This window comes from Macrotis lagotis, chromosome 1 (assembly GCF_037893015.1).
Source record: "Macrotis lagotis isolate mMagLag1 chromosome 1, bilby.v1.9.chrom.fasta, whole genome shotgun sequence".
Classification (NCBI taxonomy): domain Eukaryota; kingdom Metazoa; phylum Chordata; class Mammalia; order Peramelemorphia; family Peramelidae; genus Macrotis; species Macrotis lagotis.
The window spans coordinates 50738070-50750236 of NC_133658.1; the positions used below are offsets into that span (position 1 = coordinate 50738070).

The 12167-nt window shown below is 44.3% G+C and overlaps 1 protein-coding gene across 4 annotated transcripts in view; it reads right to left on the reverse strand.

Moving 5' to 3' along the window:
• Positions 1 to 56: 56 nt before the first annotated feature.
• The window catches only part of DPEP1 (dipeptidase 1), a 77938-nt gene continuing 65827 nt past the window's right edge, over positions 57 to 12167 (reverse strand). For all 4 annotated transcript variants that reach the window (XM_074200881.1, XM_074200866.1, XM_074200874.1 and 1 more), the window contains 9 exons: positions 5524 to 5656; positions 4383 to 4515; positions 3914 to 4064; positions 3197 to 3266; positions 2803 to 2979; positions 2023 to 2107; positions 1857 to 1932; positions 1212 to 1347; positions 57 to 1106 (listed from right to left, as the gene is read on the reverse strand). In XM_074200881.1, coding sequence (XP_074056982.1) covers positions 939 to 1106; positions 1212 to 1347; positions 1857 to 1932; positions 2023 to 2107; positions 2803 to 2979; positions 3197 to 3266; positions 3914 to 4064; positions 4383 to 4515; positions 5524 to 5656 — 1129 coding nt within the window. In that variant the 3' untranslated portion in view covers positions 57 to 938. The remainder of the gene's footprint in view (positions 1107 to 1211; positions 1348 to 1856; positions 1933 to 2022; positions 2108 to 2802; positions 2980 to 3196; positions 3267 to 3913; positions 4065 to 4382; positions 4516 to 5523; positions 5657 to 12167) is intronic.

Below are 12167 nucleotides of genomic sequence, written 5' to 3' on the forward strand. Positions count from 1 at the left end.
AGTCAGGGGCTTAAAACCTTTATGTCCCACTTCCCAGCCTAGAAAAGTGATTATGAAAGGCTAATGAGCAACAGTTTTCAATGGTTGCCATTTATTGCCTAGAAGTTGATTTGAGATGGAAAAGGATTATCTGCAGAATATAAGATTATAGTAATATCCCCCTTGTCCCTGAAAAACCCTGACAAATACTTAACAGCTGTATGATTTTTTAATTTTAAGTTCCCTCAATTTTTTAAAAAAATGTTGATCCTTTTAAGTGTTAGATGTTAGTAGGTGAATGACCCTAGAGCTAATCCATGAGGAAGAAGGGGAGAAAATGTATAAAAAGACCATCTGGAAACTTGAAAGTGCTTTCAAAGCAATATACATTCCTATGGTGTTTTGGGGAACCTGAGGTTTGATCTGTATTTTCAAGAGCATTACCATATAACATTATTACTAGGAAAGATGGACTGACCTGGTTGGGGCTACCTGATCAGAAGAAAGCCAAGCTACTACCTGTGTCTGCTTTCCTTTGTTCTGCTGTTCCTTTGTGGAGACAGCCAATGCCTTTTCCTGCAGTTTAGCAATGGTAGTGGTATGAAGAGAATTACATGTTTTAAATGGCAGTAAGTGCAAATTTTTATTGTTTCTTTTTTTGCTCATCTCTTAAGAGATGTGTGTGTGTATTTTTCTGGCCCTGTAACATATTCACCAGATGTCCTTAGGTTAGATTCTTTCTTTTGCTATATATGAAGTATCTGAGGAAGAAGAAGGTCTATGCCTGAAACCCAGTTGGACCATCCTTCTTTCAGAGAGCAGACATACAGAAGGAGCAGACATATCAGGAGATAGATCCAGCCCCTCTGAGGCTTTGGGCTAGATCCAGCCCTGCAGTTATCTTGGCTCCGTTGACAGCCTGAGAATTGAGGGGCAGCAGTGAGCTGGAACAGGATAATTCATAGCAGCCACAGGTAAAGGAGAGTAAGAGTGAGGGCTAGAGGTAGGGCTCCAGGCCGTTGCTGATGGCTGTGGTCCGGATAGCCATAGGAGGTCCTGCAATCTTTACCTTCCAGCTCATTATAGCTGATGACATTCTCATTAGGTAGTTCATTATGGTTGCTCACCTGGAGAAAAATTGGAGTGATGTGGAAGGATGGTGGGGAAAGAGAAATCCAACATTCTGGACCAAAGGCTGGCCAAGGCTCCCATGTTATCTGCTCCCATTTTACCTTTTCAACTTCTTTAAAGACCCTCAGCAGGTTATCGGCCAAGGCATTTTTCACTTCTGTTTCAGTCCATTTCCTCCTGAGAAGTTCAGCTATCAGGTCTGGGTAAGTGGAGACATCTTGTAATCCTGTAGGGACACTGAGAAGAGAAATACCATTTTGCTGAGAACTCTCAAGAATTGTCAGGGAGTCAGGAGGGACAGAGATTCCCAGGGCATGCTATCACCACTCTGTAAACTAGGACCTTCTCCAGGGAGGCATCTCTCTGCTACTCCCATATACAAAGATTATATAGACCCAAGTTTAGCTGGATCCCACTTTTAAGATGTGTTTCCGGGAGAGGAGACAGGTTTGCTTGGCTTTCTACCCAATCTCCCCCAGTCTCCTGGGGAGACATATGTTTGTGGGGAGAAAGATTGCCAAATGGTTTAACACAGTCATTGAACCTGTGACTATGGTCTCATTAATTCTCTGCCCTCATTAACTCCCTAGCACCTGCCAGGTGAGTTCCCTGACTCTAGATAAAGATACTTCCAAAGAAAGTTAGCTCTGTGCTTTTTCTACTGTAAAGCCAGAGCCTACCTTTGGACCGAAAGGAGGTCACAGTGGGGGAGGAATAATGGAAGTGAAACTTCTTGTTCTCCTTACTTTCCAACACCATCATAGTCCCCACCAAAGCCCACAGCTCCTGGACCAGCAGTATTCTTGATATAATCCAGGTGATCTGTTCAGGGAGAGACAGGAATGGGTCACTGGGACCTGGGGCCCACTCTACCATCTTCTCCCAGACCTCAGTGGTTTTAGCCACACTCACCTGCTACTTGAGACAGAGTGGCTTCCTTTTGGCAGGAAACATAGTCATTGTAGAAGTTCACCATCACCAGACTTCCAGTCTTGTTCTGTTTAGAAAGAGGGGACTCTTATGTATTTTTCCAATTTTGATTCATATGTTGAAAGGTGTGGATATCAGGGAAAGTTACCAAAGCAGCCTTTCTTGGGAGATTCTCCCATCAGAAAAGGGCATGAAGCTATCTTTTCATCCCTTTTCCCCTTAAGCCTCCCCAAGGACTGGACAAGGAATGGGCATCCTGGCTCACCTAGGGTAACCTTAGACAATAGTTTGAACCAATCTGAGTCTATCTGATCTTGGGGGTATCAAATGAGACATGGTATGGATGCCCTCTGACATGGGCAGTGATCACGTTCCCTAGTAGAAAATGAATGGGAAACATCGGGTCTTAACTGTAGACCTGGAGCAGGGAACATAGGGTGGCTGGGTTGGCTGTGTGCTTTCCTGAATTCTAGCATAGATGGTACATTGTACTTTAAGGATTTCCAAAGGTTGTAGATGTTACCTCACTGGATTCTGAAAATGGCCTTGTGAGATAGCTTCTCTTATTATCCCCATTTTACAGATGATGGAACTGAGGATGAGCCAGGGTAAATGACTTGCCCAGTCAGACAGCTTCTAAGTGTCTGAGGAGGGATTTGAACTCATCCTCTTAAGTCTGGACTCAGTTCTCTAAGCCATTTAGCCCAGAGAGGGCCACAGAGAAACATGGGATGACTGGGGAGGACTCCACCCACTTCTTACCACCAGCTGGAGGATATTATCTGGTACATTCCGTTTGTGGGGACACAAGTGGTAGGCAGAAGAATGACTGAAAATCACAGGGGCTTTGGACAGCAACAGCACAGCCTTCATGGTGGCCTCAGACACATGAGACAGGTCAATCAACACACCTAAGCGGTTCATTTCTTTCACCACTTCCTGCAAAGGGGAGAGGTAGTCCTCTATACTGATGCCTCAGACATGGGGGAGGGAGGCCCAGCAGAGCCCTGGGACCCTCTGGTATTCAGCCCACGGGGGTCTGCCCTCTGATCTCTTCCCCATGACATTTTCCTCTGTATATCCCTTGCTCTACAGAGAGCACCCCTGTCCTTATGGTCCCTTGGACTTCCTTTTCCCTGTACCCTTCTTTGTTTACTTTTCCAAATGCTGATAGACCATGGCTCTGGGCTTTATCATCTCCTTTATCCACCAGCCAGTTGTCAGCCCTATGACAGTTAAAAAAAAAAAAGAAAAAAAAGGTAAGGGTATGGATTGATCCCTTCAGCTTTCCCAGAGCTTGGGTGGTCATACTTATCCCTTATTTAACCATCAAGGAAACTGAGGTACTGGTTAAATGCTTTGGGAGCATACATCAAGAAGGCATTAAAAGAATTGGTGCTTGATTCCAGTGAGGAGAGGATGCCAGAGGGATCCCAAAGCTTCTGGGGTGACCCCTTTGCATTTATCATTCATTCAGCTTCATTTTTATTTCTGACTCAGATCCTCCTTCAATTCCCCTCTCCTCCCCCAAAGCTTGGTCAGGAGACTGAGCCAAGCATCAGAGGAAGATGTGCAGGCCTTTGACCAAGCTAGATGAACCAAGGGACTCAGAATGACATGTAGGCACCACCCTGTTCTCCATTCTGTGCTTAGAGCCATCTTAAGCCTGACAATGACTGGCAAAGCATAAGTGGCAAATGTGTATTTGTTAGGATCCCATTTTTATATTTTGTTCAGTCATTCAGGAGGAGATGATAGGAGGGAAAGAAAATAAATTTTTGTTAATTGAAAAATATTTACAAATAAATGACAAAGAATTAATTTCAGAACATCCCCCCCCCCGAAACAATAGACGTTAGCCAATAGTTCTTACCAGGGTGTGTTACAGCTATGGGTGAGGGTCAAATACCGCATGCCCAGGTGGTACATCATCCGGAGAACCCCTAGACTACTGTCAATGGAGTGGCCACCCTCCACACCAATCAGACTGGCCACCTTCTTCTCCTGGAAGGCCTGTTCTATATCTGGAAGGGAAAGACCTTGGCATATAAAGTACAAAGGGGCCCAGGGGAGTCTGGTAAAGGGAAGTCTTTCCTTGTCCAACCTGGATGAGTCCAAGGGGCCCCATGGATAGATGCAGGGACTTGGACCAGACCATACACTCCCCACATAATCGGCTATCTGGATGAATTCATCAGCTTACTTAAGACAGCATTTCTGTGTCTAAATAGGAAAATGTGTATGTATACATCTGGGCATGGGTGTGTGGCCTGAAAGTGTTAGGAATAAAGGGTCAGAGCTGACTTAACCCTTGGTGGCTTGCCAGTGCTGGTAAAGCTTACGTGAACTGTTGGTGGCACACAAGAAGGTTTCCGGGTATATCTGGCACATTCTGTAAATGAGGTCAATCTGCTCCAGGGTTCTCTTCACTGCATCTTTGTTCTCAGTATCACAGGGCACATAAGCTGACCAGAACTGCAAGCCAAGGAGGAGAAGGCATTGGGGCTCCCTGATCAGGGAGACACCCACAAGTTCCTCATCCAGGCTGTAAGGCAACTGTGGTGGTCTGTGGGGAAGCTGCTCTCAGGAAAGCTGGCGGCTCCTGGCCTAGACAGGTTCTCAACAGACTTGGGGACTGAGTGGAAATCAGTAGAGTGTCTGCAGGAGTCTAGTCTGATCTGAGATCGGCTAAGGTATCGGGGCATTCCATCTCTGCCACTTGCGGGATTACAGGCAGGTGCCTCATTTTCCTCCTCTAAAAAATAAGGGAATTGGACTGGATCCCACAATGAGGTTATGAACCAGGGCTATCCTTACCTGTAGGAGGTACCCTATCTCAGTGGGGATGCAGACATGAATGATCTCTTAAATCCCTCAAGCCTTCCCCTATTTGGGGAGTGGGAGTAGCATTGGGGCTGAAACGTTCATTTTGTGATTTGTTCGGGACTTCTGGAGTCATGAGATTATGATTGAGTTAATAAAGCAATATGATGCTGGGGAGGAATAGCACATTAGAGAAGATTGTTTTTCTGATTAAAATCCATACCCTTTGTCTAAGAAAACAGGAGCGTGAGGGAGTAGGTGAAAGGATATGGGGGTTAGGAAGAGGTTCAAGTAGGGGCTAGAGCATGGGAATGGGCTGGTAGTGGAAGAGCATCTAGCACCTGGATCCCATTAATCATTAAAAGGAGGGGAACTAGAAACTGGCCCCAGAACACTGAGAGTTCAACCAAACCCAATGTTGCCCAGGTCTGTGAGCCAGGAGCTGGCACAGGCCAAGCTAGGGTGACTGCCTGGGGAATTTCTCCTTAGGGGGTGGATAGTAAGCCGAAATTCCTCCTTTGAAAGCTGGTGCCTGCTGTGGTAACAGCCCCTATCAATATGCCAATCTGTGACATATGCCCCTGCACACCAAGGGTGGGCCTGGGTAGGTTTTCCTCCAGCCAGATGGCCCAGCTCTCAGAATCCACCCCTCCTCCACACCTGGGCGCCCACAAATCCAGCCTTCAGCTTCGGAATATTGGTGTGTGTGCCCTCCAGGGTGTTCAGGTTGGCTTCGTTCTTCTGCAATTGGCCATTGAACTTCTTCAGAATTTGCCATGGCAGATCATTGTGTCTAGAGGGGAGAAGAAGGTGCCAGGAGAAGGCAAAGGTGAGTGAGTGCCACTGTAGAATCCTGACGGGCAGAGTTGGAAGGCACTTGAGACCCTCCCTTGCCTACCCTTGCTTCTTGTTTTGCTCTCTCAGAGTAAGTAGAAAAATAAGGCTAAATCCCTCTTGCTCAGGATGTCCCTTTAAATCCTTGAAGGCAGTCATCATCTGCTCCCTGGACAAACACATCCAGTTCCTTCAGTGACTTTCATCCATGAAGTGTGGAGGAATGCCAAGAGAGCCAGAAAGAAGCTCCAGGACCCTTGGCAAGTCCCTTAATCTCTCCCATTCTCAATTTCCCCCTTGTAAAGATGAATGCCATGGTTGTAGTGAGGATCAAATAAGATAGCAATAAAGAAAACCCCAGAATGCCTTACAAATGGTATTATCATGTACTATGAGACATTTTATCCTCCTAAGCCACCCTCTGGACAAGGAGAGGTCCTCCCTCTGTCTTCAGGCAACTCCTTCCAACTCTCATCCTAGACCCCAGTGGACACCAGAGTTGCATCCAACCTTTTAGGTCCCTTTCTACCCTAGTTTAAAGGGACACTTTGTGCCCCATGGATCTGAAGCTTGTTTATAGTTCAAGAATATCTCTCTAGCTCCAGAATGGGATTGGATGGGTGACTATCACTTTTTCACCCATGAACATATGAAGTTAAATTAATTTGTAAGAGTTTTAGAGACCCCAGAAGCAGTTTACTACATATAAACAAAGAGCAAAGCTACCTTTCCTCTACTTTCTACAAATGTCACTGAATATCAATTGTCATTATTGACTGGCATCTCAGCTAGCCAGGGACAGGGGGCACAGGAATGTTAGGGGCTGTGATTCAACTGGAGGAGAATCTCAGGCATCAGATTCTAAAAGCCCACTGCTGCCTTCCAGGATTATCAGATGCTACAGAATTTCCAGACTGTTGTTTCATCTCCTTTGCACCCTTCCAGGTAACTAGAAGGGTGGGATGGACTTTCAGCTAGACTTGTGTTCCTAAGCTTGTACCCTCAAGGAAAAGGGTCACAATTCAAAGAGGTCTTGATTGGGGCTGGGTTAATGGGGAGAGGTGTAGTGGTAAAAGGTGGTCCTGGGGACAGAAGGCTTGGAGGGAGAAAAGATGCAGGGGTTAGGGTAGCTAGATAACACAAGGTCACCAGATCCCCTGGAGGAATAGATGCATTGAAGACAGCCTCCATTCTTCTCCTGACTCTTAGCACTTTTGCTACCACATACCCTCCTGGGGACCTGCCCTACCATGCTGCCATCTTCCTGTTGTATCTTGTCTTCTTCCATCAGAATATAAGTTCCTTGAGGGAAGGGACTATACATTTTTTTGCAAGGCAATGGAGTTAGGTGACTTGCCCAAAGTCACACAGCTAAGTAGGTATTAAGTGTCTAAGGCTAGATTTGAATTCAGGTCTACCTGACTCCAGGGCTGGTGCTCTATCCACTATGCCACCTAGCTGCCTTTTGGGACTATATTTTTTGCTTGCATTTGCATTCCTAGTGCTTAGTATAGTGCTGCTCACATGAAGGCTTATTGCCTTCCCTTCCCTTGCCTTCCTCCCTGCTCCAAAAGGATGAGTTTTTCCCAAAGCTTTATCCTGGAGCTTTTCCCTGTCTCCCTTCACATGTTCTCCTTTGGTGCTCCAATTCATTGGAGGGTGGGGTGGGGGTCAAATCTGTATGTCCAGATCCTAATCCTTTCCCTGAATGCCAGTTTGTACCCACAGATGCCTATTGGATATCCATCTCAAGGGCATCATAAATTCAACATCTCACAGTGGAATCCATCTCTTCACCTCTATTTTTCTTTATTATTCTTTAATTTTTTTCAATTACATGCAAAGATAGTTTTCAACATTCATCCACTTGCAAGTTTTATGAGTTCCACATTCCCCCCCCCCCCCCTTCCCTCCCTTTCTCCATGGTGGCAAACAATCTGGTAAAAATTGTGCATGTACAGTCATGTTGAACATATTTTCATTTTAGTTATGTTGTGAAAGAGGAATTAAAACTAAGGGGGGGACCATGAGAAAAAAAGGAAAAACATTGAAATTCCTCTCTATTTTTTTAAAAATGACATTCCTATCCTCTCAGTCACCAAGACTCAAAATGTCAAGGTCTTCTTTGATTCTTCACTTTCCCTCTTCTTTACTTCTCCATTTCCTACATCCATCCAATGACTCCTCATCCTAACATTTAAGGCCCTCCCCAATCTGGTTCTGACCTCCCTTTAGAGACTTTTTTCACTTTAGTACAATTTACATACTTTATATTTAAGAAAATCCAGACTACTTGACATGCTACCTCTCACCTCCCTCTATTTGGACAAGCCACTCTCCCCCTACCTAGAATGCTCTCCTTCAACTTAACTTCTTTTAAGATTCTACTCCTGAACCAACTCCAACCTGCTGCCTTCCTGATCCTCCCTCCTCACTCCTACTGAAAGGATTCCACCCCCCCCCCAAATATCTCTAGAGCACTTGGTCCCTCTCAATCCCTACCTTGTAATTTGCTTAACTGGTTATTTGTCATTCCCACAATGAAATGTTGAGCTCCTGGAGAGCAAAAATGGTCAGTTTTCATCTTTGCATCTTCAATGCCTAGGACTGTGCCTGGTCCATAACAGGTGATATATGGAAGGTTTTCCCAAAGGTGTGGGCAGCAGAGAGAGGGACCCTGATCTCTTGTGGCTGTCCTGCTCAGAATCCCACACCTGTAATGGAACCCAGGCCCTGTAATGGCACAGATGAAAAATCCTGAAAGGTCTGAAATGACTAGAATTGACCATATGGCAGGACTTAGGATGGGGCAAAGAACATTTCTAAAAGTATCAAGGAATGAAGGGAAGAATGGGGGGGGGGATCTAATGATTTCACTAGAAGGAAGGAGGAGGAACCATCTGGATCTCAGATGATTCTCCCAAAAGAAGAGAACCAAGGGTGTTGTACCCACTGAAAAATGTAGTCCGAGGGTAAGTGATTTTGCCTGTTCTTTGTGTGCGTATTTTATTTTCTTGTTATATTGGAGGTTCATCGGGGGAAAGGACAGTGGGAAATGACAATGATATCAAAAACTCAAGAGGTGGCAATAAAACATTGTTAAATTTAAATTTTTTTAAATTCAAAGAAATAGGGCTTAGTTCTAGCTATGGAAGGAAACAGGGTTTTGTTGTTGTTTCTTGGCAAAGACACTGAAGTGGTTTGCCATTTCCTTTTCCAGTTCAGTTTACAGTTGGAGAAACTGAGGCAAACAGGGTTAAGTGACTTGCCCAGGGTCACACAGCTGGTAAGTGTCTAAGGTTGGAATTCGAACTCAGGCCTTTCTGACTTTAGGAATGGCACTTTCTATCCATTGTACCACCTACCTGGGCACAACCTAGTTCTAAGGGTAGCTATCGCCTCAGGTCTTTTGGTGAAAAAAACACATGTTTTCCCTTTCCCCCACTAGCCTCTCCAACTTCCCATCTGTTCTCTAGTGTCTGGAATTCTATCATTAGAGTAAACCATCTTCATGTCCTAGACCTCCTGACAGTCTGATGAAGCTTATGGTCCCGTACTTAGAATTATACACACACACACACACACACACACACACACATTTAGATTTTCAAGGCAATGGGCTTGGGCTTGCCCAAGGCCATACAGCTAGGTAATTATTAAGTGTCTGAGGTTGAATTTGAACCCAGGTACTCCTGACTCCAAGGCCGGTGCTCTATCCACTGCACCACCTAGCCGCCCTAGAATTATATTTTTAAAGGTACACACACACACACACACACACACACACACACACACACACACACTGCACAAGATTTCAAAGGAAACCAAACCTATTGAAATCATTACCAAAAACTTAAGAACCCCTTCATTAGAGATCCCTTTGGTCTGAAGCTTTGGTTCTTAGGCCTTCTCAGTCATTGAAATCTTAGAGTGAATGAACATACCAAAACTTTTGTGAGGAAGAACAAGAAGGCAAAGAGTTCCTGAAGGAGGAGGTGGGTATCACCTGGTGATTATTGAGATTCTGCATATTATAGTAGAAAGTGGGCAATGGAGAAAAGCCAAATTGGCAGCCAGAAGACATCATTTCTAAGCCAAGCTTCCATTCACAACTCCTTGCTGTAGCTAAGCTGGTGACGAATCCCTCTGAACATGCCTAGGTTGGCTGATCCTTAGAGAATATGAGTATGTTCCATCAATGGGGCCTTACCCAAAGTCTTTCTAGCTTAACCTATCAAAACTTAGACCCTACTGATACATCCTTTGAGAATGTAGTATTTCATCCTCCCTCCACACTACAATGAGGCATTGGAGGAGGATCTTAGGAGTCTTGCTCATATATTATCGCTTTACTAAGACATTTTAGATTTTGCCAGGAATCAAAACCAAGTTTTTAAAATTTTTCCCAGTAGGGCAGCTAGGTGGCGCAGTGGATAGAGCGCCGGCCCTGGAGCCAGGAAAACCTGAGTTCAAATGTGACCTCAGACATTTAATAATTACCTAGCTGTGTGACCTTGGGCAAGCCACTTAACCCCATTGCCTTAAATAAATAAACTAATTAAAAAAAACAACATAAGATAAAATTACTCCCACAGCACTTTTCCTGTTCTCCAAGATCTTTCCAAAGTCTCCATCCATGTAGCTCAGTATGACACTGATCAGTACCTTGACAATATTAAGTCAGTTCAGGTAGATATCCTCTTATCCTCTTTTCATTTTTCTTAGCCTATCACTAAGATTCTGACCTCTCTATAGCCAGACACAATGTTCAAAATTGACTGATACAATAAACAACTCCCTAGGATTTGTTTCAGTTATTTTTTTTTACTATCCTCTCCTTTCCTCTTACTCAGCAAGCTATGTGACCCTCTTCCTCAGTTTTCTCATCTGTAAGAAGAAGCATAAGAATAGCAGGGATGTTGAGTATAAAATGAGGCAATATTTGTAAAGTCCTTTACAAACTTTGAAAGTGAAATATTAGGATCATAGAGTTAGACTGGAAAGTTCCCTAGAGTTCATCCAATTCAATCCTCAATCCTCTCAATTTACAGATAAGGAATCTGAACCTCTGAGAAAAGAAATGACTGTCCCAAGGTCACACAGACATGAAGTAATTTTCCTCATTCATGGCCCATGGAGTTTGGGAATACTGGGAGGGAAAAGATTCTTTCTACAATTTACCCTTCTCTTGGGAGGCTTCCCTGAGTGGAGACCCTAATGTGATGGGGCATTCAGAGGATATTCCCTCTAGTTGAAAGAACAAAGAAAAATGCTAGGGGATGGGATGTTGCTTTGCCTTATCAATCTTCCCTTTAGCCAAAAGGATCCCTGTATCTCACCATGAATTGGTGGGTGGCTATTGCTAGCTCTCTTCCACCTTCAAGTTCCTTCCCCTTCACAATTTTCTTTATACTGAGCTTGGGATGGGGGTGGGACTTCTCAGTAGTCTTTATATTGAGCTTGAAACTTCCCTCTCTAGGAGAGCCTTCTCGAGGGCTCTCCTTTCGCCAGTACTTGCTCAGAAAGATTCAAGTTTATATTAATTAAAGGTCAATTTGGATTAGCCACTTTTGACATGTAGCACCTTTGAAAAGTCTTTTACACCTTTGTCTGAATTACTTTCGCCTGGCCAATCTTCTTCTTTCCAACTGACAGCACAAAACCTCCTCACATAATTCTCCATTTTTTCTTCCCTTGTTCCAGCTTGAGGAAGAGATCATTTTTCTTCACGTCAAGGTCTCTGGTGCCATCTCACATCTCCCATCTCCTCCAAGAGCTCTATTATCTCCAAGATGAAATGTGAAACCTTCCTCTCCTAACCTGGATCCCTCTGACCTTTTCAGTCTCTTCCTACCTCACTCATCCTTCTTCCTCCAAACTCCCCTCTACCAGCCAGTGACTTTAATGTCCTTGCCATTCCTTCCATATGATAGCATTTCCCACCTCCAAGTATTATCCCCCTGCCTGGACATCATCTACTTCCTTTATTGGATTTTGCAAGGCAATGGGGTTAAGTGATTTGCCCAAGGTCACAAGCTAAGTAATTATTAAGTGTCTGAGGCCAGATTTGATCTCAGGTACTCCTGACTCCAGGACCAGTGGTCCACTGTGCCACTTAGATGCCTCTGTACTTCCTTTTTTCCACCATCTCTTAATTTTTCTGACTTTCTTCATGACTCAATGAAAATCTCCTGCCACAAACCTTTTTCAGTCTCCCTTAATAATAATGCCTTTCTGCTGGCGATTGCCTTCAATTTACCTTATCTGCCCGTTTTCTGCTTCATTAGACCAACAGATCCTTAAGAGCAGAGGCTATTTTTTTATTATTCTTTGTATCCTCCAGCACTTAAACACATAAATAGGTGCTTAATAAACATTTCTGGTCTTAATTTCCCATTCTCTTTGATCTTCCGCTGATTCTTATGTACTTGTTCCTTTCCTGCTGCCTATAGACGAAACAGTCTGAGTCA